The following is a 25,973-nucleotide window of genomic DNA, read 5'->3' as shown; positions in this document are numbered from 1 at the left end:
TGGAAAAGGAAGTAGGTTGCAACAGAATAATCTTTCATCCAAGCATACATAATGTAGAGCAAATAAAGACAAAGCTACAAAAATATGCAAAGTCTTCATGTTTAATATACAATACTAATCCAGCATTTTAGTTCGAAGATTACTTGCATGACTTCAATGGGTCCCCTAACAGACTGTTATTAATTAGTAATTGCTTCATTTCCTGCTAACAGGCAGCTGAACTGGTTCATCATGAAGTGATAAGGTCCGCCATCTTCAGCTGTGTCACAGGCCATTAGAACCCCAGAGAGAGTATGCTCATCATATCACCTACATAAATATGTGCCCTGAACAGCCGTTTTGCTTCCTTCTACATGCGTGCAACAGTCCACGCCAAAAGTTGTGTCTAAAATCTAATACCTGTAAGAATACATAATGAATACACAGCCTAGCCTGGGTCACTAGGCTAACTGGACTGACTTAACTCAAAGCACGTTTCTCTCAAAAGGAAGAAGTCAATGAGGTCCCAAGAACTAGTAAATGGGTTCAGTTCTGTACCAATTAAAGCCTTGGATGTCATTAACACATCATCAGGAATCAGATTTTAGAGCCATCAAGAAACTCTTTTGGCTATGCAGCACGTACACCAAAGTATGTCTCACCAATGGAAGTGAAGAAATCCGTATGGGCATAAGAAAAAGGCAGCAGAAGTCCAAGGGCTACGGTATACCAAATCTTGTTGAATGCCATCGTTAACAGCTGTCACCTCACCACGAACCTGTGAAAGAAACATAAAGTAGGTTAAAAACCACCCTATTCACCAGAGAGTTGAATCTACCTTCAAAAGAGACAGCTTATTCTCTTGGGGCTGCCACCAGTTCTTGAGGTGGCAGAATCTCGAAAAGCTTGAGCAGCTCTCTAAGAGAACGGATACCCTTCTGCAGCCTTTCTTACACTTTTGTCTTGTGTGGTAAGAAACAAAAGTATAGCTTGGAGAGAGGGTTTTCATAGGCACTCTTCATCTTTTTGACATTTAAGACACACTGCAGGTAGAGCTGCTTCACAAAAAAGCACCAAAAAACACACGATCAGAAACTGGGAAAAGACATAATACCACGTTAAAATACATATTATCAAGTTCATCCACCCAATCAAAAAAAAAAAAAAAAAAAAGGTTTCCTTTGATCCATCAGAAAGATGCGAGTGGAACAGGTCTAAATGAAAACCTAAGCGGTCCACAGAGTAATTTACTCACGTAGTCCTGCTCCTCAGCTGCCACCACCACGAAGCCAGCCTCCATACCTGATACAAAAGGCTTCTCTGTCTGCTGGTCCTGTTAGTCACTGGATAAGCCCAGAGCAGGCTCACAGGCAGTGCTTTCTCCCACAGACAGCTGCCAAGCTCTCAGCCTTTCAAGATCCTGAACACTCCTAACAGCCTAGGATTTCCTTGCTGCTGCATGCTTTAGAAGTAATAATGCAGTCTTGGAATTCACAAGATTAACTTTTTCCAAACACAAAAAGTCTCATGTATTGTATCTGCTCAGAAAACTGAAAACAACTGCGTGTGCTAACAGAAACTATTGTACAACTCTTTCAGTGGCAAGACAACTAATGAAGAAAAAAAGAAATAAGAAAAAAAAAAGCAACATCACAAAGCAAGTCCAGCTACAAAGTGGTTTGGCTGATTTAGGGAAGAAAGCAATATGCTTTTGATGAAGTTAGCAGTACTGATAGCACACAAGATAAAACCAGGTGTGCCATTCACACAAGGAAAGTGTAAACGAAATGAGGAAAGTGCAAAAGTCACACCCAAAGGAAAATCACTTCACCTACAAGAGGACATACTAACAGGAAACATTACCTCGACTCCAGAGTGCAGGACCTGTACTCATAGTGCACCTGAGAGGTCAGGAAGCAGTTCCTTCCTTCCCACCTCGAACACTACAGAAAGAGCAGTACTTGGGATTTCCATTTACTGACTCAGTGGACTGCCTCTTGGACGGGGCAAGCACAGTTTCCCTGGCACTAACAGGAACAGGAAACTATACCAGCCTAGAAAAGCAGCACAGCCGCCAGCTCTTGTAAATCATCTGAAATCTGCATGACCACAATTGAAGGGCTGAAGCATTCTGACACGTTCACTGGCAGAAAGTAAGTTGTAAAGTAAAAATGTGCAGCGGGAAGCCTGGAGTCCTGCTTTTTCCCCAGTGCAGTGACACGCCTCAGCCTCACCAAGACCCTAAACCATCCCTGCTGTCCACAGCAGCATTCCTCACCTCCGCCTTTGCTTGCTCGTCCCCTCCACGAGCAGCCAGGCAACAAGCTACATCAGACTGTTTGAAATAGAACTATCCAAAAGAAATTCCCTCCAAAAGCTCATTTCACCCTAAGCCCAACTCTAATACAGCTCTTAGCATCCATGCCAGTACAAGACGGCAATTTGGACACAGGAACTGGAAGCCAAAGACAGCAAAGGAAGGCAAAATTGATTCTGGAAGCAGCACAGATTTAATCCATTTGTGAAACTCCAACCCAAAACACAATGAACAAATACACAACCCTCCAGCCAGCCTGTAACATGTAACTTTTCAGCATAAACCAGGGATCCTGGTAAGTAAGGTCTATACCACGGCACCTACCTCTTCTGTGACTGATGTCAGTCTCAGTAAACACAGGCTCCCATCAAGTAATTGCTGTAAGTTAATGGGTCACACCTGGAAGCAAGTTGTCTTGCTGGCAAATCTTCTTTCATTCTTTACTTAAAAGAAGCTGTATCCACATGCACAAGGACAGCGATGTGCACCTGGACCCTTATTAAACACACTGCTCAATTCATATTTTATTCTGCAGAAATGCCTCCTGCTCATTCAGCACTCAAGCTAATACATCTGTGAATCAATTACAAAGCACAAACAGTTCTACTACACAATAAATATTTCCCAACTTTATCAATACTTGGAATTCATTGAGCTATTTGTTTACTGCACTCAGTGAGAAACACAAGGAAAGCTTCAGAAAGTTTACTTTTTGCTATGAATCAATACGAAACTTTTCTAAAACACCAACAAAACACCATAAGGGTGACGAAAACTATGTTCTCTCTCCACCTACTCCTCTTGGTCTTCCACCCTGCACAGCAGAATGATGCCTCAAAGCCTGTTTGAGTAGCTTGGAAACAGTTTTTCCTCCCTACCTACCTTTACAGTCTGCTTCAACAGCAGACTGACTCCTAATGCAGCTGCAACCCTTTTCACCTCTTGTACCTTCACAGGCATACAGCAGAGTAAGTGAGTAGCAACGGCCACAAATGACTAGGGATATTCTAAGTAGGTACAATGAAGTTTCTCACAAAGACAGCAGTTAGGCCCTACAAGAGGTCGCCCAGAGAAACGAGGTTTCCCATTCTTGGAAGAATTTCAAAACTAAACAGGACAAGCCAGCCTAACCTAACCTCCAAGCTCACCCAGCTTCCAACAGGAGGTTAGGCTAGCTGGCGTCCAGAGGTCACTTCCAACTTAATTCTTCTTTCCCTTCAGTCTCCCGATTTTCTGTCATTTGCAAGGACTCAGGCTCCCGTAATAGCTTTCAGCCACCCAAGATTACTTCCTTCCCAGACGGAATTCAGTTGGAAAGAGAGCCCAAAGCAGCAGCCAGCCAAGTTTTCACTGCCCTAACAGCAGTTGCTAAGTAGCACAGCTTTCAAAACTACTGCAGAAGGATCAGCTACAGGTTCCCAAATCAAAGAAAATAAAGCTCAGTTAAGATAGATGCTGGAAATCTCTTAGATACATAAGCTGCCAAATAAGTAGGCTTAATTTCTTCCTGTCATTGACGTGAAGTAAAACAAGATGAAAATCCTCTCTACGTTATTCCTGTCAGTCTGACTCGCCTCCTCAGCCATATCCCTTCAGGCAAACACAAAGATGGCAGCGGGGCATCTCAGAGAGGAGGGAACCCACTACCCACACAGAGAAGTGGGAGTCCAGCTGACAGCTCTAACACGGGAGCTTCCCAATGTTTCATAAGAAGTTTGCTAAGCTTTGAAACAGTAAAACACGGCAGAGAAAAAAAAAAAAAACCAAAAAAAACAAAGGGGAAAAAATAGCAAAGAACAAACACGTAGATGCAAGTAAAACAAAGCAGTGATTAGACAAATGATACTGCCACACAGTATTCCCTGAATAGTAGGGATATACAACAAATGCCATTTCCAATTATGAAACTTAGAGGCGTGGGGTTTTTGCGGACTTTTGAGTTCAGCTCTGCTCCCCAAGGAGGAACAACATGCAAGGTAATAGGAGAGTGGAGGTGCACACAGCATCCAGGCCAGCAGAAGGAAAAGTGAAGTTAAGGCAAGCTACAGAGACTGATATAATCTCACAACAATCAAGATCACGCTAAATGGCAACTGAAGACCAAAGCGTTTAACTGAAGATGCTTATGACACAAGTCTCCCCACTGCCAATTCCAAGCCCCAAGGTGCTTACTAGGATCCGGAAAACAAGATAGGAAATGGAAACTGAGGCTGTACTTCAACATGAAATCATTCTGGAATAGCTCTAACTTAATTCCAAAACAGCTTCTTTATTTAGGTAAGAAATAAGCAACCTACTCAAAATTAAGTCTGCTGCAAGGCCAGAAGTCAGAACTGTATCTTCAATACCCTAAATTTTTTTATTTAAATACCGGTCTGCTCTCACAATCCTTACTGCATCCCACTGAGTCTGGGGGAACAAACTGCATCCCACTGAGTTTGGGAGAGGACAGCACCAGAAATTATAGCTCTGCACTGCACCAAACCGCTCCTGTCTCAAAGACAGCTGTAGTTAGTCTCATGACACAATGTTACAGGAAAGACTACTCAAAAGGAAAGGACTTATCCAGAGAAAAGTGTACTAACTACCAAGAACATTTAGGTGTCATCATTGCTTAGTATGTGGTCTCACAGGACAGAAACAAATGAGGAGCAGAACGAAGTCCCCACAGTCCAGGAGGAAAGGGTTAGTGACCTGCTGCTCCACTTAGACATGCACAAGTCTGTGGGGCTGGACGGGATCCACCCGAGGGCACTGCGGGAGCTGGCAGAGGAGCTCACCAAGCTGCTCTCCACCATTTATCAACAGTCCTGGCAAACCGGGGACATCCCAAAAGACTGGGGGTCAGCCAGGGTGATACCCATCTACAAGAAGGGCAGGAAGGAGCATCTGGGGAACTACAGGCCTGTCAGCCTGACCTCGGTGCTGGGGAAGGTTATGGAGCAGGTCATCCCGAGCACCATCACATGGCACATGCAGGATAACCAGGGGATCATGCCCAGCCAGCGTGGGTTTGTGATAGGCAGGTCCTGCTTGATGAACCTGATCTCCTTCTAGGACAAGCAAGCTGATGTGATGTGCCCAGTGGATGAGCAAAAGGCTGTGGATATTGTCTACCTGGACCTTAGTAAAGCCTTTGACACCATCTCCCACAGCATTCTCCTGGAGAAACTGGCTGCTCATGGTGTGGACGGGTGTGCTCTGCACTGGGTGTAAAGCTGGCTGGACAGTCGGGCCCAAAGAGTGGTGGCGAATGGAGTTACACCCAGCTGGCGGCCGGTCACACGTGGTGTTCCCCAGGGCTCAGTACTGGGGGCAGTTCTTTTTAATGTCTTTATCGATGATCTGTATGAGGAGATTAAGTGCACCCTCAGAAAGTTTGTAGACGACACCAAATTATGGGGGAGTGCTGATCTGTTAGAGAAGAAGGCGGCTCTGCAGAGGGGTCTGGACAGGCTGGACCCATGGGCCGAGGCCGACTGTATGAGGTTCAACCAGGCTCAGTGCCGGGTCCTGCCCGTGGGTCACAGCAACCCCACACAGCCCCACAGGCTGGGGCAGAGCGGCTGGGAAGCTGCCTGGCGGGGAAGGCCCTGGGGGTGCTGGCTGACGGCCGGCTGGGCATGGGCCAGCAGTGTGCCCAGGTGGCCAAGGAGGCCAAGAGCATCCTGGCTTGTGTCCGAAACAGCGTGGCCAGCAGGACCAGGGCAGGGACTGTCCCCCTGTACCCGGCACTGGTGAGGCTGCACCTCAAATCCTGTGTTCGGTTTTGGGCCCCTCACTGCGGGAGGGACGTAGGGGTGCTGGAGCGTGTCCAGGGAAGGGCAACGGAGCTGGGGAAGGGGCTGGAGCACAAGTCTGATGAGGAGCAGCTGAGGGACCTGGGGCTGTTTAGCCTGGAGAGGAGGGGGCTCAGGGGGGACCTTGTTGCTCTCTCCAGCTGCCTGACAGGGGCTGCGGGCAGGTGGGGGTCGGTCTCTTCTCCCAGGTAACAAGTGACAGGACAAGAGGAAACAGCCTCGAGTTCTGCCCGGGGAGGCTTGGATTGGGTATCAGGAAACATTTCTTCACTGACAGGGTGGTGAAGCATTGGACAGGCTGCCCAGGGATGTGGTAGAATCACCATCCCTGGAGCTGTTCGAAAAAATGCATAGATGCTGTGCTTAGGGACAAGGTTTAGTAATGGACTTGGCAGTCTTGGGTTAATGTTTGGACTCGATCTCAAAGGTCTTTTCTATGATATGATTCTATGATAAGAATTCAGTTCTGTAAGTTCTCTAGCATATTAAATTTAAAGGCTGTTTGAAAATTAAGATCCAAGCAGTGAGAAGGAAGATTTTCTAGAATTGCTCCTAACAAAAGAACGTGGCATATTTCAGGCTTCTTTTTAATGACAAAGTTGTAATATAAGTGATCATATATATGAAAGCAATAAAAGAATCAGAGATTAGAATCAATTTTAGAGTCAAGTAGGTGATGTGCTTTAAGTATCATTTACTGCTAACTTGAAGACAACACTCATGAGTCAGATTATAGAGCAGGCATATTCATATACAGATATGTACCCAAGGAACCAAAGAAAGTTTTTCATCCGTTTCTTTCACATTAAGAATGGACGCAGCTCTCTCAGAGCCCACTTGTTTTAACTTTCTAAGCCAAGACAAAGAACACTGGCGATGGAGCAGAGTGTTGATCTTATTAGACACAACAAACAGGAGGCTATCCTTCTATTTATCCTTCTGTTCAAGGATTAGCAGAATATCTATAGAGATATACACAATGTTTTCAGATACTAAGGCTGATTATAAAGAAAGTAGGACAATCCCAATGATCAACAGCTGAGGAACAGTAACATACAGTAGCTCTTTTAGGCTGAAGTTGTAGCCCCACATGTGGTTCTCCAGTAGTGGAAAGCCTGCTCCTCTTGAGGGGAACAGCAAGTCATTCTGAAGTTCCTGCAAGAATGCTGCCCAGAAACACACAGCACAAACGAGAGCAAAGGCGCTGTTTCAGCACAGACTTTATTTACAGTCTTTCCTGAGTTACAGACAATTTCTCAAGTAAGCTTCCTTATCTACATCAACCTCAACATGGAGGCAGAGTTCACTTCCCATAAACCTCTATTTATCCTCACTCCTTCTACAGTGTTATTGTCATTTGTGTTTTTCAGATTGCACTGGGTATTTTCCAATCTATGCACACGCCTCACAATCACAGCTTTCGATGCTAGATTTTAAAACCATTCATGATACAACAACGTTTAAATCTCTACAGGTCAGAGAGCCACTCTTTCTTCTAGCTCTATGCGCAGCCCTTAATGCATGGATTAACCCTGTTGCTCAACTGGAGTTTCTGCAGCAGCTCCCATCTCCATACCACCGCTTCAGCCGCGCCAGTAGATGCCCCATCTCACGCAGAGCTACACGATGTATTAGCAAAGGGAACTAATCTACAGGAGCTATTTTTTGCTGGGAAGGTAAGTAGTGATCGCCCGCCCCCCCTCCAATTACTTATTTCTGTTTTAGTTTATCAAACATACCGCCCTGCGTGAAGAGCGGAGATCTGGAACTGCACGGAACAGCACTGCCACTGGACAGCAGGTCATGAAATGATGCTGCTTCTTCAGTTTCTAAATTAATTAACAGCTAGAAGAGATATGTCTACCTATGCTACAATCACTGCCTAAGTAGCAAAACTAACGCCCTCAGTATAGCAAGATTTAGACACGCTCCTGTTGCTTTGAGGGAAAAATATAAAAAAAGAAAGAGGGGGAAATAAAATAATAATTACTGGTTCTGTCAGCACATAATTAAGAAACAGTGCAGAGTACTCTAGGTCAAATCAAATGCTTTGCAGTATAGTACAAGCCATTCAAAAGTCTCCAGCAGTGATCTAAAGGTAGCAATGGGTGTGAAACAGTAAGACAGAGAACACCTCTTACCCCAAAAGTAGGCCTCCGCTTCCCAAACTGGGAACTCACTACTTTCCACTCCTGCCAGAGCGCTGCCTGCCTGCTTAGCTAAACAGTCTTTGGCATCATAAGAAGTTGCATTTAACATTTATCTACTGGTTGTAACCGGTAGCTTCTTTCACTTACTAAGACCTTGGGCACGGAACCTTTACGTATCCGAAGCTGGTGAACACTGAAGCACTCAAGCACCCCTGCAACTCCTCATACCGAATTCAGCAGCAGAAAACCTGTGTGAAACTGAATGCTGCACAATCCTTCTGGTACCTTCTCTCTTAACCCTGAGGTATCTTTCCTCTAAAAGCATCCAGCTTTTCAGGTAAACTAGATTTGTCTTGTATGTATGACATTTTTATATTCTCTTCATTCAACAGCATCCTTGCGACTCCACATCGTGTTCTTTTCTTTCTAGTCGGGTTAGACCCTCTCAAGATCGCTACGCAGGAGCGCTGCTGACTGCGAAGCGAGACGCAAAACTGCAGGTCACGCAGCGCGCCGAGCCTGGCCCGAAGCGGCGAGCAGAGCGGGAAGCCCAGACAAGCCCTACTCCTCACGGGGCAGCGCTACACGCAGCGCCCGTGGTTACAAACACCGCGTCTGGCAACCACTACAGCCCCCGCCGAGTTGCTCCTCACCCATCCGAGCGCGGCACCGGTTCGGCGCCCGAGAACTAACCTCCCGCGGCAGCGGAGGCGAGCGGGCCGCCAGCCGCAGCCCCGGCGGGGGGCCGGAGCCCACCTGCGCCGCGCACCGCCGCGGGGGAAGCCGGCCGGGCGGCCCCGCGGCTCGGGGGCTGCGAGCGGCCACGCTGAGGAGCGGGGGACGGGCCGCAGGGCCCCGGCCCCCGGAGGCGGCGGCACGGCTCAGCCCGCCAGGCGCGGGCCCGCCGCAGCCCTGCCCGCCGGCGCCCTCCCGCCCCCCTCCGGAGGCTGCCGGCTCCCGTTACGTAACGGCCGGAGCACCGGTCCCGAGCCGGGAGGGGCGGCGGGGCGCTGCCACGTATCGCCCCCACCCCCGCCGCGGCCGCCGCCGCCTCCGGACCCCGCCGCCCCCCTCGCGCCGCGCCGTCCCCCCCGAGCCAGACCCCACCGACCCACCGCGACCCGTACCGGTGAGAAGCGGGGGGAGGGGCGCGGCCGGGCCTCACCTGAGCGAAGGTGGGGGGCGGGGGGGCGGCGGCGGCTGACGGGGCGCGCGGGGCCGGAGGGTGAGGGGACGACAACGGCGGCGGCACCAGGCAGCGCGAGCTGCGCCCTGACTCACCCGACCGCGCGCGCCGGCCCCGCGGCGGGTTTTATGGGCCCCCAGGCCCCGCCCACCCCGTCTGGCGCCGGCAGGGGCGGGGCGCGCGCCGCGCTACGTGAGCCCGGTCACACGGCGGCCGCCCCACCGCGCACGCGCCGCCGCCCGCCGCTCCACGTGGGCGCGCGGCCCCGGCGTCCCCCCGCCGCGCGGGCGGCCGGTGCTCGGTCACACCGGCGGGGTCCCCGCGGCAGCCCTGCCCGGGCGGGCGGCAGCGTGCTGCCCGGGAGCCGCCTCGGGGGCGCGGCGGGATCTGCCCGCTCCTCGCCCCTGCCTGCCCAGCGAACGCTCCCTCGGAGCCCCTGCCCGTTTATCTCCGGCGGGTGCTTTAATTTCCATCGATAACTTCGATTCCGCGCCAGCCTCGCACCTCCCGCTCCCCAGCTGGTGCCACTGCTGCATCCCGCAGCACCCCTGCTGCTCCGCCAGCCCTCCCCGCTGGCAGCCGGGGCTCCCGCCAGCCTGCTGCAACGGCCAGGTGAAGGTGTTTCCAGATGGACACGGTCTCTTCCCCAGGTGCGGCCGCCCCTCCTTCCAGAGCTTCCATCTAAACCAGGCTGATACCAAGGCATCGGGCAGGGCAGTACCGAAAGCTGTATCACCTGTATCACAAAGCACATCACCCCTCACCTCACCCTGGCACACAAGAGCTCTCCGTTGTTGCAGAAAAACATTAAGCCGCTCGGACGCATCTTGCCGTGACAGATCTATGCTGACTGTTCTTTGTTTTCAGGAGTTCGTAAGTAATCTATAGTTTATTTCTTCCTTGTAGTTCCAGCGATGAAGTTAGAATCGGGGACCTTCGTAAGAAATTTTTTCTTGCCTTTTAGACGTGGGCTTCAAATAAAGAATCATCCCCTTACCAGCCTAGCCAACCTGTGGTCTTCCTTCTTTGCAGACAGACAGTTGTGGCCACCCGGAGCTAGACAGCTTTCACAAGAGCAATTACAGGGTGCTGGCAAAGCTGTAACAGGGGTCAAAATCCCCTTCTAACACACATTCTTTAGCATAGTTACCTTCAACTGGCTTAAAACCACCGTATCCAGAGGAGGTACCTGGAGGCTGCAGCATGATCCAAACCCAGGATTTCTTCCATATACCTAAACTGTTCCCTCAGCTTCAACACCCACAGCAATGCCTTTTGAAGAGCAAACGTCTCAATATCAGGTGTTATGCCCCATGTGGGGGAAGACTATGAGATATGTCGGATCTCCTGTGAGAAACAAACAACATCATTAAGTGAATGTAGTCATTTCTCATACAGATGTGGACACAGATGTGTCCACACAGCCGACTACAGCACCAGTACTGCGAGTGCTGCTGTGCCAGAGCAGGAAGGAGGCCAGATTTAGTGGAACTATCCGTCAAAAAATAAGCCTTCCTTTCCTCTCATTTTGGTTGTCTTCCAACAGAAATACAACTCTTACAACTAGCAGGAAACACTGGAATGATATCCAAGCTTCTAGCTGAGGCATCTAGTTAAAGCCCTATTATCCAAAGAGTCTGTAATATCTAGCCAGAGATTTAACAGCAGCTTCTAGAGATTTGGCAAAACCTCACACACTGTAGAGGCACTCATTTTTTCTAGCAAGATTCACTGCTTTCTCATAATCTTTTTCAATATCCAGATATTTCTGGGAAGTAAAGCAGACAGTGAAGAACAAGTTTGTCAGCATGTTTAGTAGCAGGCTTGCTTGTATTGACCAGCATGGGGATGAAGGCAAAGAAATTTCTGTAAAAGGAGCCCAGGATTTTGGCATCCACCAGTCAAATCAAGAGTTGTTCAACAATCGTGGCATCATCTTGCTCCATGAATCTGTTTCTGCCCCTTACCGGGGCATTTCTGCCAGTTAGGTAGGGAGCATTTAACTCATTTTCTCCCGCCTTCCTCAATTCTGGCATAGTTGCTGATGTTCCCGTTGCATTAGAAGATTGTTTCTAAATTGCTCTGTGCTGGACTTGTGCATTATCACCTGCTGTCAAATGCTGATGGGGCTGGGCAGCTTCAAGCAGGCCTTAGCAGAGCAATTCATGTCGGCGCCTTGTTAAGAAGCACTTACTTTCTCTAAGAACAGGTGCAATAGGAACGTGTGTTGAGAGAGAACTGGAGCAGAACAAGTGGCTTTCAGACTTTCTTTACGATTTGCAGAGCACATAGCAGAAACTCCTTTGTAACAAGCACAAGCCTGACCACATGCTTCTTTTTCTGAGCAATCCTGTAGAAGCACTGTATAGGCCTGAGCAGAGGGATGCCAAGAGAAGGGTCCATCTAAAATGAGAATGAAGCACAAGAGACCTCATAAGAACGCAACTGTAACGGCTCACACCAAAGCTCCGTTTAGCCCATGCTACCTAGAGCACTGTCCCAGCCTCCAAACTTTTAACTTAGGGATTTTCTCAGGCTGACGTGGTTTATTTGGTAACCCTCAGTGGAGTTCTCTCTTAAGTATTTCTCCTCTTTTGAGCTAGAGCTGTTTTGTACCCACAACATCCTTCAGCTAGCAGTTGTGCCATCTCTTTAGCCAGGGCATGGAAAGCCACCCACCTTTGTTCACTGGGAACATAGCTCCAGCTAGTTAGATTTCATTACCCAGGTTCCTGCACAGGATGAGACAGCAAACAGTTACTGCATATCTCTTACACAGGCTGAAGCATCAGATCCTACCTCATCCTTGCAGTGGCCGTACTCTAAGTCTTTGATCCCAGTTGTTGTCCTCTTTGAACCTTTTCCAGGTCTTCCGTATCCTTTTGGAGATGACAGGCTGTGACCTACATACAGTGTTTTAAGATACAGGTGAGTCATCTTTATATCACACCAAGTTAGCTCACAGTACTGCTTAGCTTTTTAAAGTGTACTAACTTAGGTTTACCCTTTGTGAAGAGATGAAGCCTCATCTAGTTTCACGTGTTCAGCAAACGGTACTAGCCTGCTCCCAAAATGAAGTCATTACCGGCAGTCAAGGAGCTGGATCCTATAATCCGTTATTTTGTGCAGTGCAACAAATCAGTGCCAGAGTCTGAGGATCTTGCCCATCCAAGAGCAGCAGGGAAGGGAAAAAAGACAAAAAACACACGTTACCCCTGTAAGCTGAAACGAGCAAATCCTACTGAAATCTCATTCAGATGTTAAAGGGTCTCCTCCATGCCTGTGCAAGTGTTAGGAGCATAGGATGTAAGCAGCAGTATCAAATTAGACAGTTTTCTTTCTTTCAAAATCCCCACCCTCAATATGAGAAATTGTAGGAGCCTATCATATAGATAATATACATAAGTCTAACTTTAGAGAAAAGCCAGATTGGGTTAGTTTGCATCTAAAATTTAATGATAGAGAGAAAGACTACTCATTAACCTTCTCTTTAAAGAAGTGGTTTATCATTCCTTGGGCTTTTCCTAAAAAAAGATGTATTTTTTTACCAAGAGGTTTCTTGTGGCTTAACCGTAAGGTTTCAGTGTGGGTTTGCTAGCTTTATGTATTTAAAGCAATTAACAGTTGTTTTGCAAGGGCCAGCTGTTAGCAATTCTAATGCTTGTTTCTGCTTATTGGGGGCAGCTGGAAAGACACAGAACAGAATAGCAAGAAGAAGCCAGACTACGACTATAACCATTATTAGCCTAGATTACATTTTCCAGCCACTTCTTTGGCTTGAAAAATCTTTTGCCAACTGCCAATACCAATACAAGTATTTTACAAACCCAAATTAAAGCAAAAAATGTCTTAGCAACACAGGACCAAAGATTTGCCTATTTTGCCATCTCTTCCATGTAAGAGATTACAAGTATTTGTCCCCGCTACTTGCGTCCTCCTTGCCTGCTCCTTTTGTTTGCCCTTCTTGCATGAGGAGAGTCCCAGGGATGCACTTCCTCTGTTGGCCTGTCAAAGCTCAAATTAGCAAGCAACAGGAAACTGTCAGCAGCTGTTCCCCTGCTTATGTGCTGCAGAAATATTTAATAGGGTAATGCGCAATCACACGGAGGTGTACAGGCCCTTGGAGAAGGCACAAGGAACCTCTCACAGACTGCGTGACTTCCCACCAGTCAGATCAGTCACGGAAGTGACTCTAATATCATTTTCTCTTTGCTGACTCTAATATAATTTATTGTATTATTTATATATGTATTAATTATTAGATAAATAATATAACATAATTGTCCATCTTTGCACACCATGGGGGCCAGGTATACAGGATTGGACTAATCCATGACTTTTTTTCAGCTGCATATAGCTACAGCACTGAACTGCCTTCAAAGGAGTCTTTACAAGGCAGCAGAGTACTCTGGCTTTTAACCCTTCGTGTGGGTAGGGGTGCATTTACCAAGTGACTGATTGCTTTGTGCTGAAGAAGGTTGAGAGGCTGCCCCAAGATTTGAGGTCCAAACTCCTTCCCTCTAAAACCAGCTCCTCTTGCAAGATCCATTTCTGGGAGCAGTCAGGGTCAATAAATCTGTTAGTTTGTTTTAACATCAGGGTGGATACTTCCCTTAGAGATTATATTTCAATCCTTTATCTTATTAAGGGAAGATGTGTTTTATCCATTAATCCAATTAGCCTAGTAGATTAATAAGATTGGGCTTGCTCTGTTTCAGGAAGCACACAAATAGCAGTCAGGCATAATTAAACCTAAACTTGTAAGTAACGCTGGTAACAAGAGCACCGTTTCCCTGCGTATTCTATTTATTATTTTTACAAGTTGTGCTCTCAAATTACATGACGTGCATTCTCGATTAGAATGTCTCAATTCATGACCAAAAAGCAAAAGGCTGCCCTGAAAACGTTTACTTTCGTATGTTTATAAAATTCTCTTTGTGCTAAATATAGGCAGGTAGGTTCCAGCCCAGAATAACGTTTTCAGTACTTGAGAGGAATCTGTTCAGTTATAAAAGCATGAAAATAATCTGCCATTATTCTGACATCTGCCTTGGCAAAGCACGCTTTCTGATCAGAGCTATTCACTTGCAATTTCAACTGCGGGTTTGGGTGCTTGAACACTAAAGAGCTTTGTCCTTTAGATATATACAGCTCTTGGCATATTTTCCTGTTTGGGGACATATGGTCCTTAACTTGAAGCAATGCTCTTATGTTGCTGATACAAAAAGCAGAGAAGCTTTGAAGAAAAAAAAAGGAAAACGAAAACACGAGAAAGAAAGTAACAGGAACAAACTCCTCTGCTAGGAACAGCTCAAATGACTGCAGTAGGATTGTTCCTGTGATAACTTCTGTACGGCTAAATGCGGCATGTGGATTTCTGATAGAACGAAGCAGGGGTGGGGGGAGGAAAGGGAGCGTTTACTCTCAGGCAGCTTCACTAACTCCAGAAGTTAATGGCAATCCAGAGCAGCTAGTCGGCCATCAGCCTTGCCAAGGGTTTGCGAGCAGCCTGTGCAGAACTACATTTCCCAGCGCTCCCAGTGGGGGACAGTGACTCAGATCCAGTAAGAGCTTGTGCTGTTTGTTTGCTTGTCTGAGCAGGGCTTCTGTCTGCCTGCCTGCCTGAGGTCACCGTGAGGCTGATGGCTGATCCCTGCTGCGGCAGGCAGCCCTCCTTCCGCACAGAGCACAGTAAGTGGGGAAAACGTGTGGGGGCGACAGCCCTAGACCCACCTGCTGCCAGCCCTACGGCACAGCTGAGATCCGCAGGCACGGCAGCGGACCTCGGGCCGGCCTCCTTGGATCAAGTTTTCACTGCCTCCCTCTCTGCGTTTGCAATGATCCTCTAACGGGAATCTGGCGCGGTGGTTCCTAGGAAGGAAGGGGTTATACACCTGCACGCGTTGCATTTCAGTGTTCCAGCTACAAGCCATTCCTCTTGCCCCGACGCCGGAGACACGCGTGCAAGCGCTCCTCCGTGCAGGGCTGGGTTTTCACACGCCAGGCTGTACGAGACGTGGGGGTGGAGAAGTGACGGGCATGTCGCACCACAAAACCATTTCAGACACGATTTCTGTGACAGTCGCCGCCCTCGCACGTGTCTGCCGAGCCTGTCGGCAGCGTGCCGAGCTCCTGCTGCGGCTGAAGCGCCAAGCTGGGATGCCAATGCTCTCCAAGCAGCTTCCCCAGCAGGCTCGGCTCCCCTTTCTCCCCAGGGATCATCCTGGTGAAGACCACCCTCAGCTGAGACAGTGGGAAAGAGGGATCCGGGGCAGAGATGTCAGAAGCCGCAGAGCAAAGCCTCCACGCTGCTGGCTATAGGAGCTGTCTCCACGCACTGACAGGAGCCCCTGCTCAGGCACCACTGGGGCTCGGGAGCCATCACGGACCTTCACCAAAAGGGCGGGCTCTCAGACTCTTCTTTGGCACTGCTTACGTGACTGTAAATCTAAGCAAACGTAACTTCCTCCTTAAAGGGCTTTGAGTCCTGTGGTTGAAAAGTGAAATATTCAAAGTACTAGTTAAGGATTATGAATTGTAGTTAATTTTTGTTTCAGCTGAATGTTAGAGACGGTAGCGTTTCTGGCTGCTTTGACATCCTGAAGCCGAGTTCAAACTGCAGTCTGTGACTGCCTGAGCTGAAAATGTGGTAGGATGCTTTGGCACAAAAACTATTCATAGCTGGAGGTGATCCAATTCAGCTGCAACTGCTGTCTCTCATCTAACTCGGGGAATTCTCTTCCGCAGCTGATATTTTGTCTTTCATTCTCTTCTGGCATCAGTGCCTTTCCCACAGATCTACTGTGTGCTGCAATAGGATGTTCAGTTGGATCAAGGCCATTACAACTGTGCAGGGAACAAACAAAAAAGCAGCAACCTTCACTGCTCTTTTCCCCAGGGATACAGAAATTTGGGACAGGAGCATTTAATCTAGTCATAGGCATTTCTGTAAGACCTGTGCACACTCACAGATGGAAACAAACTGACGTATCTCTAAATAGACTTAGAAATTGCCTGAAACTGGGTATTATGTGTGACTGGAGGCTAAGACTAAAACAGCAACTTCAGAAAGCAAATGCCTGCATTCTGCAGGCTCTGCAAGTGGGAGATCGCTGGTAGCAGTGGGTTACTGCACCTTTTAAATCAAACTTAACTTTTTAGGGCCGCTGCATTATATTCTGTGCTTCTCTTTTTAGGCAGAGAGAGCTTTCCGTAGCTGTTGGTTATGGCTGCGATTCATCAAGCAGTGTCTAGAAGAGCTTCTTTTCTGGTCTGCAGGTTACATTCTACCTATGTTAGAAAAATGAGGTAAGTTCTCATCTGATCCTTGTGTGCAGTGACAATACCAGAGTTTGGTGCTTTTGTGTCCACTGTCACAAGTAGCCCTACCAAAATCTAACCCAGGGGTTAATCTGTTAACAGTTCAGCAATAACACGTAATTCTGTGTGAGCTCTGTAAATTGTAAGTCAAAATCTCCACTCCCCTCACTACTGGTAAGAACTGGTTTTCTCAGGCTGAAACTCTGTTAATGAATGCCTATGGTTGCTGTCCTGGCTGAAGATCTCTTAATATACAAGGCAGACTTGAAGTGATGGTGCTCACCTTGTTTAAAATAATACGTCAAACAGTCTGAAAGAAGCACATCCTGACACCCTTTTTCCAGTGATTGCTTTTCCTAACTCAGGCCCTGGCCAGCTGGCCCCTAAGGCTTCAGCTTGGTCTTTACTCCTGATGTCAGTGTGACACAGAACGTACCCTGCAGTAACGCATGTAAGCCTGATGGGAAGCATATTCAACATCTGAAGTTCAGTAGCCTTGCCAAACAGGACTTGGACCCATCCAGACTGGGGGAATAAAAGGGAAGATCCAAGTTTTCCTGCACATAAATGATCATGTCTATAAAGCAGACCTCTTGGATTAAGAGACTGGGTTACTGATCTTCTCAGATGTCCAAGACTTGAGGCTACTTGTGTAGTAGTAAGAAGTGCAATATTTTCTGCCATACGGCACCTTCACTAGAGGCTACAGCCCACCAAAGAATAGACTCAGCTGTCAAAAACTCTAGAAGCATGTGGAATACATAAAATCTGTACTGTCCATTCAGTCCCCCTGCTCTGCACAAAATAAATGTGTCCGAATAAGCATAACACAGGTAATCTCAACACAATCTAGATTTTATCTTCCCAATTATTTTCTCACTTCAGATACTTAAATGAGCTAAAGGAAGATGATAGCCTTTGTAGACAAGCCCAGACCGCGGGAACTTTCTGCCTCTTTCACAATCTCTCCCCCTTCCTGCAGAAAGTTGGGAAGAAGTACTTGGTACCACAGATCAGTGCAGCAGGTAAGCAGGTGTCCAGAAGGAAACACCTCCTGCATCACACAGATGAAATGATACAGAGTCATCTGCAATAAGCAGCCCCTTACATGGGGGTTGAAAAATCTATCAAGCTGTGCAGGAACATTCTGCTATATGTAGCACTCCATTTGTTAACAACCAAAGACTATTTAGAGTTAGAACCTTGACATGCCAATACAAGCTCATGCTCTTCATACACATATGGTATCAACATATATCTGATCTGTTTTGAGATGATCAGGTTTAAACATTTGGGACCATGCCTTTTGAAGAGAAAGAGCTGGCAGGAAAACAAGCAAGGACTAACTGACAAAGGTTATTTGGCGTAACACAGGAAAAGTTTTCTTTGAGAGAAAGGTATTGTCTGGTGTAGGACAGAAACAGAATGGACAGCTGCTTCCCAGCTGCTTTCCAAGCATTACATTTGCATCTTGAGCAAAAGTCAAAACTTCCAACAGCTTGGAGGAAAGCCAGACTTTTGGTCTCCATCCAGGTGGGACCACTTATCCACTTGTCTGGTCCCCTCTCTCACCTGAACACGCTGCCCTGAGCCAAAATTGTGTGTGCCTTGAAGATCCAGAGAGAGCATCGCAGCTACGTGAATTTGCTTTCACCTCAGCTTTTTCTTCCCCTTTCTCCTTCTGCTTAGAGATGAAAAGGATCCTGGAGATATTCAAAGAGACGGAACAGTGGATAGAGAAGTCGGTGCTGATCGGTTGTTCAGACGAGCACACACCACACTTTGCCTTGGAATTAGGTTGGGATGACCCCTCTCCCATCTGTGTCAGCATCACGTTTGATGCACTGAGATGAAGATGCTGCCTAGGCAGCATCCCTGGCCCTTGCCGGGTGAACATTTGCTACCAAAAAGGACTCGGCTGAGTCTCTGTAGGAGCTGTTGTGAGCATGGTGGGTCAGAGGCACAGAACTGCACTGCTGTTCCTGTGCATGTGTTAGTAAAGGTGGGCTGTTGGCAAGTCACTTAATATTTGGGAATACTAGCGCTGATGTGGTATCACTTCCCCGGGAACTTCCAGAAATTGCATACCGGAACAATGGAGGGCATAAAGTTGGGATCACAACTGCAATTTATGAGATCAAAGCTTTTGTTGTTGGTTTTTCTTTTTTTTAAACAGGAGCCTTAGAGAAATCGGTCATTGAGTCTGAACTTAAGGGATCATTTACTGACTTACGGAAGGCTCTCTTCGTGGTGGATGAGAAGGACTCTCCTTTGCTGGCTTCGGTACTGCATAGGATTTTTCTGCTTTAAGGAGCTGCAATTTTAAACAGCAATCCTTCTCCTTGTCTCCCGTATTGTTTTTTCGTTTAATGCGTATTGTGGAAGTACCTGCTGTACACTTTCAGTGACGTAGGTACAAACACACTACAAATTAACAGCAGTTTACCAAAATCTGCAATCCCAAAAGCAAGCTACAACAGAAAAAGAAACAGAAAAGTGGCTTAAAAATGACCACCGTGATTAGCTGTTTAGCGTCAACCTGCTGTATGTCCAGCGTGAAACATACTGATCTTATCAGTAGCCACAGCAATCCCAGTTTGTTCTCAGCTTAACAATTATCAGGCACTTGTTTTCTGTATTCTTCTAGGCAAACTGAATTTCATGAACGAACTTACAGATCTTCTCCCAGACCTGCTTTTTTAAAACTACTCACTTGTAAGCTGTTATTCTGCCAATGCCCTAACACTTAGAAGCCCTAAGAAAAGACCTGTGTGTGAAAATCTGCTCCCCTGACTCATACACAGAAATAGCTTTTGTTTCTTTTCCTGTTCTGTAATGTTTTGGTGCTTGGGCTATTTTTCAAGAAGGTGTTCAGGGCTGAAGACTCCTTAGAAAAGTTCAGTTTCCATTACTCCTCCCACGATATCCCAACAAAGAACAACTCTTCCCCACCTCCCCCAAACATGCTGCAATTTGGATGCTAAAGCAAGAAGCATGAAACATCAACTGCAGAATGTGCCATTTTTCAAAGCAGTGCCCATAGTTCATTTACCTTTCTGAGGCTTCCGAACATAGTCAGAGTTTGTCCACGTGACTGCAAGCTGGGGAGAAGACAGCAAAGTGTTATTCAGGGAGACTGCTCTGAATCATCTCTTTGCCCCGGCTGTAAGTAGGGTTTGTGTTTGTCCCTTGCTGTTCGCAGGCCCAGGCCCTTCTCCGGTGGCACGCTTCCCACCAGTACTGCAGCAAAAGCGGGCAGCCCACTCAGAAAAACGTAGCTGGCAGCAAGCGTGTCTGCCATGCCAGCGGAGTAATTTACTATCCACAGGTGAGCACCTGGGCAGCAAAGGTAAGCAACACAGGGTCCCTGTGGCAACAAGCCAATGCTGCTGGGTCACGTGGAGGGGAACCTGTAGCAGGCAGCAGCAGTGCTTTGCATGTAGCTGGGTAATTTTTCTTTAGTGTTCATCCAGTGACCTTCCACTGGCTGGGAAAAGCAACAATTTGCATTCACTTGTTTGGTCTGAATTTCTTGCTTTGCTTTTTGATGCATTTGCTAGATGTCTCCAGTGGTTGTGACCCTGGTGTCTGACGGGAGCCGGTGCCTCCTTGCACGACAGCCCTCGTTTCCCCAGGGGATGTACAGTGCTTTGTCAGGCTTCTGTGACATGGGTAAGGTGGGCTCTCATTTAGCGCAGTGGCCTCAGACATGCAGGGTGGGGGGAGGGGCAGAATGGAGGGACATCAACCAAATGCCTGTTCACAGAGAAGGACGGACACAGGTGATACCAGGGAAAAACATAATGGATCTAAATAGATCGGTGTTCCTATTCAGAGTTCAAAATAGCTGTATTTAGCTGCAGTGAATGGGAATTATGGGTGTGTATCAGTTGCTCTAGTCCCTGATGGTAAGTACAAGTGTGAGGCTCCCCAGGTTAGAAGCCTGGATAGCTTTTTAGCCTGTCTAGAAGAAAAACTACAGGCCTCTTGTTACAGGAGGGAGAATGGCTTAAAAAGGGAAACGATGAAGAGAGGCAGCACTGTTCTGTCCACCAGCTGTGTATAGACAAAGCCAACAATGTCTCTGATGCCTCTGTTTAACAGAGGTAAGCACTGTTGATGAATTTCGTTGAGCATCTTGTTGACAGGTGTTTCCAGGTCAGCACAGTCAGACCTCCTGTGTGTGCAGTCAGGGCTGGAACGCCTCAGAAATGAGTGTGCCTACATTTTCTTTGCCACGGTTTGCTGCCCTGAGGCCAGGCCGTCCTCACCTAACTCTGGTTGCCTCTAGGTGAAAACGTGGAGGAGACTGTCCGTCGAGAGGTGGCAGAAGAGGTGGGCCTGGAGGTGGAGTCACTCCAATACTCAGCTTCTCAGCATTGGCCCTTTCCCAGCAGCTGCTTAATGATAGCTTGTCACGCATTGGTGAGACCACAGCAGGCTGAGGTGAGCAGACTCGGGTTCCCCTGAGGTATTTCACTGCCTGCCTTATGTAGCAAAACCTCTTTCAGTCCACAGACTTAAATTTGGAGACAACAGATCCTCTCTAAGTGCAGCTTGCCATTGGCTTTCTCTACAAGTGAGGAACAAACTTCAAAATAATCTGTTGCAAAGTACCAGATTTTGCACAGGTTACTATATACAAGCCCAGAACACAACGCCCCTGTGTTTTTTCCTCTGACTTTTTCAGAGGAGGTACTCTCTAGTATTAATATCATATCTGACACAGAACATGCAGATTCTGCCATGTTAATTACTATGCTCAGTCACTGCTACTTTGCAGGCCAATGCCACGATGGAACAGGGCTACCTGATTTGTGGCTTCCTTAAGGAAAGCAAGACGACAAAGCACAGGTGGATAGTAATGGCCTCTGCTGTACTGGCATCAGCACTTCTTTCAGGCATGGATAAAGCACTCTGGGTATTCTAGCATAGGATCTTTGTGGGTGCGAGTACAAGAAAGGTACCACTGCCCACATTTACATCTGATTTAAGGAACTGATACTCCCTGAATTCTTTCCAGATCAGTATGAACAGCCTGGAACTAGAGGAAGCCCGTTGGTTTGGCCTGGAAGAAATCGTGGAGTGTCTCAAGAGAGCGCCCGGATCTTCAAAGCAAGAAAACGGTAGCTTTTTACCCTGGTTCCCTCCCAAACAGGCCATTGCTCACCAGCTGATTTGTGAGTGGGTTAAGCAGCAGACTTCCCAGCCAGCTTAGGCATGACGTTGAGCCTGCGATTCTACCAGAACTACAAGAGCTTGATACAAAAGCTCCCAAAGTTACTGAACGCGAAGTCTGTGTAACAGCGAGGACAGCACCAGACTGATGGCAGTCTTACACTCAGACACATAGATTTACATAGCCATTTCTAAACTGATCATCCTCAGACAATTCCATGTATGGTGGATCACCTTTAAGATCCCAAGACTTGCAGTAAATGTACAGTAAAATTCTTGGTTCCAAAGTTCAAACGTACTGTGACCAGCTGCTGCTGTTGCCCAGGAAGCAACAGAACCGTGAACCACTGGCATTTATATCCCATTTTCCTCCATTTTATCCAGCTTGGGTAGGTATCAAACACTTTTTCCAGAAAAAAAAAATAAAGGGACAGTGGCACCTTACAGCATTCATGTCTATATGGATCTAGAAGAACTATCAAAAAACCAGAAGAAAAGCCACTGCCTGTATGCTTGCCCCTTCTTCTGTTTCCCTTCCCATTCAATCTTCCAGTTTCATATAAAACATACTATTTCTTCCGCAAATGTTAAATGGGTTTCTACTTTATGGATATATCAAGTATCTCTAGAGGCATTCTTCCCACCAGTAAGCAGTGTTACTTCCAAGGAAGAGAGAACAGAGCTATCTGGTGGTAGAGAGTGGAAGAACAAAACCTACATATAAGCATATTAGAAGAACACACAAAATGCAAAGGTGAGAGGAACTGCTGCAAGAAAGCTCCGCACTTCCAACGAGAAAAAACCTGAAAGGCACAACGCCCCTTACACTGTGCCGAAGTTTGTGGCTTGCCTAGACAGCTGGTCTCATTTTACTGATAAAATAACACCACTTCTCTGGAGGGAGAGAGACAAAGAGACAGGCTGGGCAAGGAAAGCTTAGTGAAAGAGACAGATTGAAGTATGTTTGATCTGCTGCTGATGCAGGCCAACAGTCCTTTCTGCCTGTTTGATAAGAGTTCAAATGCCAAGATTGCAAAGCCATCAGTACAGAAACCTGAAGGGGGAACGGGAATGTGTCACTGACCGCCACCATTAGGATTCATTGCAGGTGAAAGACCTTTTGAGCAATGGTAAAAATACTGTGTCATGACACCTGAGCAGTAAGTAAAAAAGGTGACTTTCTCACACTATTGAGACGCGTCTTGTTTCCCCAGGTTAATTTTACTTTAGGAGGTTGGGAGGGGATTCTTTCAGGCCATGGTGGCACGTACAAACACCTATCCCACCCTAAATTTCAGTCAATAAACCCTGTATGTTTCATATTTATGAACTCCATCTGTCAGTCATCCTAGTAAGAATGTACCCTGGTACAGCCAAGGACATTGCTTCCTCCGCTCCAGCCCAGCCAGACACACCACAGGAGCCCACACACCACTCAGCTGCAACACTCCTGCATCCAGTTTCCTTTGAAACATGTCTCACTGTCTCTCTTCATAGTAGTTCCTCCTGCTTTCTCTCTCACCACACCATTCTACTTCCCCAGCATTTATCACGTCTTCTCTCATCTCTGGAATCTGTCATTTTCATTTTCAGCCTCGCTCCTTTCTTCCCCTTCTCTGCAGCAGAAGATTCAGGGAATCTACCCACCACTTCTCATCCTCCTCCTTCCTTCCCAGCTCACCCTGACGTAGTTCATTAATGTGCCCCAAGCTTACTTCCAGCGTACAACATCCAGCTCCATGTACCTAGTACTTTTTAATACCCACACATGATCTGTTCTCCCAGTGGCAGAAAAAGGACTAAGAAGTAAAAGCAGCAAAAAGTACCTGTGAGCGAAAGGAGGAATGGCTGTGTGTCTTCTGCAGCAATCTGAGCTTTCTGTGTTTCGGTTTTGTGCTTTTACAGTACGTATCTGCAGTGTGCGTCTTTGTCAAGCCAGCTGCAGTGCGATCAGATTCAACATCACAGAAAATTCACCTGTGTTTGGGGAACACTGTGTTACTCTGCTTATCAAATTATGGTTTTTAACGTCAACGTGCAGGCTATTGTTGAGCTCTCACTGAAGGAGAGCAAGTACTGACTGAGACCAGGTCCTTCTGAACTGTCCCTTCTACACCACTGATACAGACCGGTCTTGGTACGCTGTCCCTTTGGGGTGGGGGACAGAAGTGGCCACCACAGAGGAAGGCAGGGTGGTCACAGGAGGTGCGATAGTTACCGCTGCCCCCTTGCTGGATGCTGGTGGGCCACACACTGCCCAGGCTGAAGCTGCTAGATGCCCACAGAATTCAGGGCAACTCTAAAAGATCTGCAGCCTGTCTAATACTCAGTCTATACCAGGCTTTATCAGATTTCATCAGTTACTGCCTGTTTTCTACAAGAAGTATGTTAGAGGAAAAGCAAAGCTATTTTATCATTTGTTTGCTTCTGTGATTCACCTTTTAAAACACAGTTTTAAATGTCTGCATATTCCTTGTAATTATCAGTAAGAAAAAAGTCTTCTCAATTTAATCCTTTTTTTTTTTTTTTTTTTTTGGTAGAGCAAGAACAACTACAAGGCAATATTCTCATCACATCTTTTGAAAAGCCTTAAATTTTAAACTGTTTTACAAAATTGTTAATCCATACCCTTTTGACTTAGGTATGAAACAATAGTGGTGGCCTCTGTTCCTGGTGTTAAACCAGGAATGACTACAGGCAATACACATGTATGAACAGAGCAGAAAAACAAGGCGAGAAAGACATAGTTCTCACTTGCATTTGCCTCAGAAATCTGGCTGAAGCCTTAGTAATACTGCAGACAAGACAGAACATGCTCCCTAAAGGCAGGTGACCTGGAAAAAGAAACAGGCAATTCCTGACAGATGCTTCAACAAAACACAGAAGGCTTTCCATGTAAAAGATACAGGCAGGCAAAAGGGACAAAGCAACATACTTGTCTCAAGAACACACCCCTTAAATGAATCCTCTCTGGGGACACTTACCTGTATAAATCACCGAGACTGCACTGCTTTCAGAGACTGCAAGGGCTTGGGATTTGCAGCAAGACCTAGCAGTGAAAAGCAGTCAGCCTGTGGCATTACAACCCAGTTGTTTACAGGTATGACCAGTCTACATACATGGGCAGCTATAATATACTAACGTTCACCTGATGAATTTGAAATAGCTTTTGAGAAAGCAATGCAGGCAGGTTCAGAACAGCATTCCACCTACCTACCAAAAGCAGCAGGGGATAAAAGTTATGTTTACCTTCAACATGTACCAACAGAGGATTAAAGTAACTGAACCACATGACACAACTATCTCTGACTGAGGGAGCTCAGAAAAATCTCACCTGGAAATGGTGTGGATTGAGAATTCACTTACCCCATGCTCTCCCATCACCTTGGGTGCTCTGCGGCTGCATGGAAAGGTCACGTTTTCCTACCCAAAGGGGTATTCATCCATTATGAATGGCAAAAAGTCTGACTTCAGCATTACAGGTCAAGGAGGAACCTCTTACATCAAGAAATTACTTCACCTTAAAACACGCTCTGAGACACGGTGGACACATGCCAAATCTGATGTTTAGCCTGAAGACCCTGAACACTTAACAGAACACCCTGACAACATGACTGTGTTAAATCAGGTTATCATTCTACAGGTAACCATGAGCAGTTCAACTCTGTCAGCTGCAAGAGACAGGTTGTCAGAACAACCTGTAATTACACAAATACAGTTCCTGTGCTTCAGTCTGAAGCACTGCTGAAATGAATTCAGCAGCCGCAGCCTTCAGCTCCCGTTTAAAACTCGTTCACTTTTCAACTTCACAACAGATGGCAAGCAGCTGTGTAAGGGAAAAAAATACTGCCAAATTTGTGCAACAATGCATACACCTGGGAATGACAGAGCACCACCAAAACTACTGCTGTTTAAAAAAAAAAAAAAAAAAAGCTCAGGATGCCAATGCGGATATTGTGTGACCTGCACTTTCTTTAAGACCCATCAGTGGTATTTTGTAGGCAGTCAGGTGCACTCACTCAGTGACGTCCAGATTCATCGTT

The 25,973-nt window shown here is 46.9% G+C and overlaps 2 protein-coding genes and 2 long non-coding RNA genes across 10 annotated transcripts in view; 2 read left to right on the top strand and 2 right to left on the bottom strand.

Moving 5' to 3' along the window:
* Positions 1-619, top strand: part of LOC130154718 (uncharacterized) — a 42,307-nt gene extending 41,688 nt beyond the window's left edge. The window contains exon 7 of the long non-coding RNA XR_008823837.1: positions 213-619. This is a non-coding gene — a long non-coding RNA (uncharacterized LOC130154718). The remainder of the gene's footprint in view (positions 1-212) is intronic.
* P4HA1 (prolyl 4-hydroxylase subunit alpha 1) overlaps positions 1-9,567 on the bottom strand; it is a 38,937-nt gene extending 29,370 nt beyond the window's left edge. For all 6 annotated transcript variants that reach the window (XM_056351049.1, XM_056351053.1, XM_056351055.1 and 3 more), the window contains exons 1-2: positions 9,412-9,567; positions 642-757 (exon numbers count right to left, since the gene is read on the bottom strand). In XM_056351049.1, the coding sequence (XP_056207024.1) occupies positions 642-729 (88 nt within the window). In that variant the 5' untranslated portion in view covers positions 730-757; positions 9,412-9,567. The remainder of the gene's footprint in view (positions 1-641; positions 758-9,411) is intronic.
* A 206-nt stretch (positions 9,568-9,773) lies between these two features.
* On the bottom strand, positions 9,774-19,948 carry LOC130154712 (uncharacterized). 2 transcript variants are annotated; one of them, XR_008823833.1, is made up of 4 exons: positions 19,805-19,948; positions 12,437-12,591; positions 12,232-12,335; positions 9,774-11,835 (listed from the first exon to the last, which is right to left on the bottom strand). It is a non-coding gene; the product is annotated as an uncharacterized LOC130154712 (long non-coding RNA). The 2 variants fall into 2 exon arrangements; XR_008823832.1 differs by lacking the exon at positions 19,805-19,948 and adding an exon at positions 15,166-16,620.
* Positions 14,755-23,117, top strand: NUDT13 (nudix hydrolase 13). The gene is made up of 9 exons (XM_056351046.1): positions 14,755-15,123; positions 16,629-16,740; positions 17,638-17,777; positions 18,442-18,549; positions 18,929-19,035; positions 19,955-20,080; positions 20,313-20,424; positions 21,044-21,198; positions 21,776-23,117. Exons 2-9 carry the CDS (start codon positions 16,658-16,660, stop codon positions 21,968-21,970), a joined length of 1,026 nt encoding a protein of 341 aa, XP_056207021.1. The 5' UTR covers positions 14,755-15,123; positions 16,629-16,657; the 3' UTR covers positions 21,971-23,117.
* Positions 23,118-25,973: the final 2,856 nt, after the last annotated feature.

This window comes from Falco biarmicus, chromosome 9, assembly GCF_023638135.1.
Source record: "Falco biarmicus isolate bFalBia1 chromosome 9, bFalBia1.pri, whole genome shotgun sequence".
Lineage (NCBI taxonomy): Eukaryota > Metazoa > Chordata > Aves > Falconiformes > Falconidae > Falco > Falco biarmicus.
The sequence above is the reverse complement of the archived record's forward strand: the minus strand, read 5'-3'. Positions and strand labels throughout refer to the sequence as shown.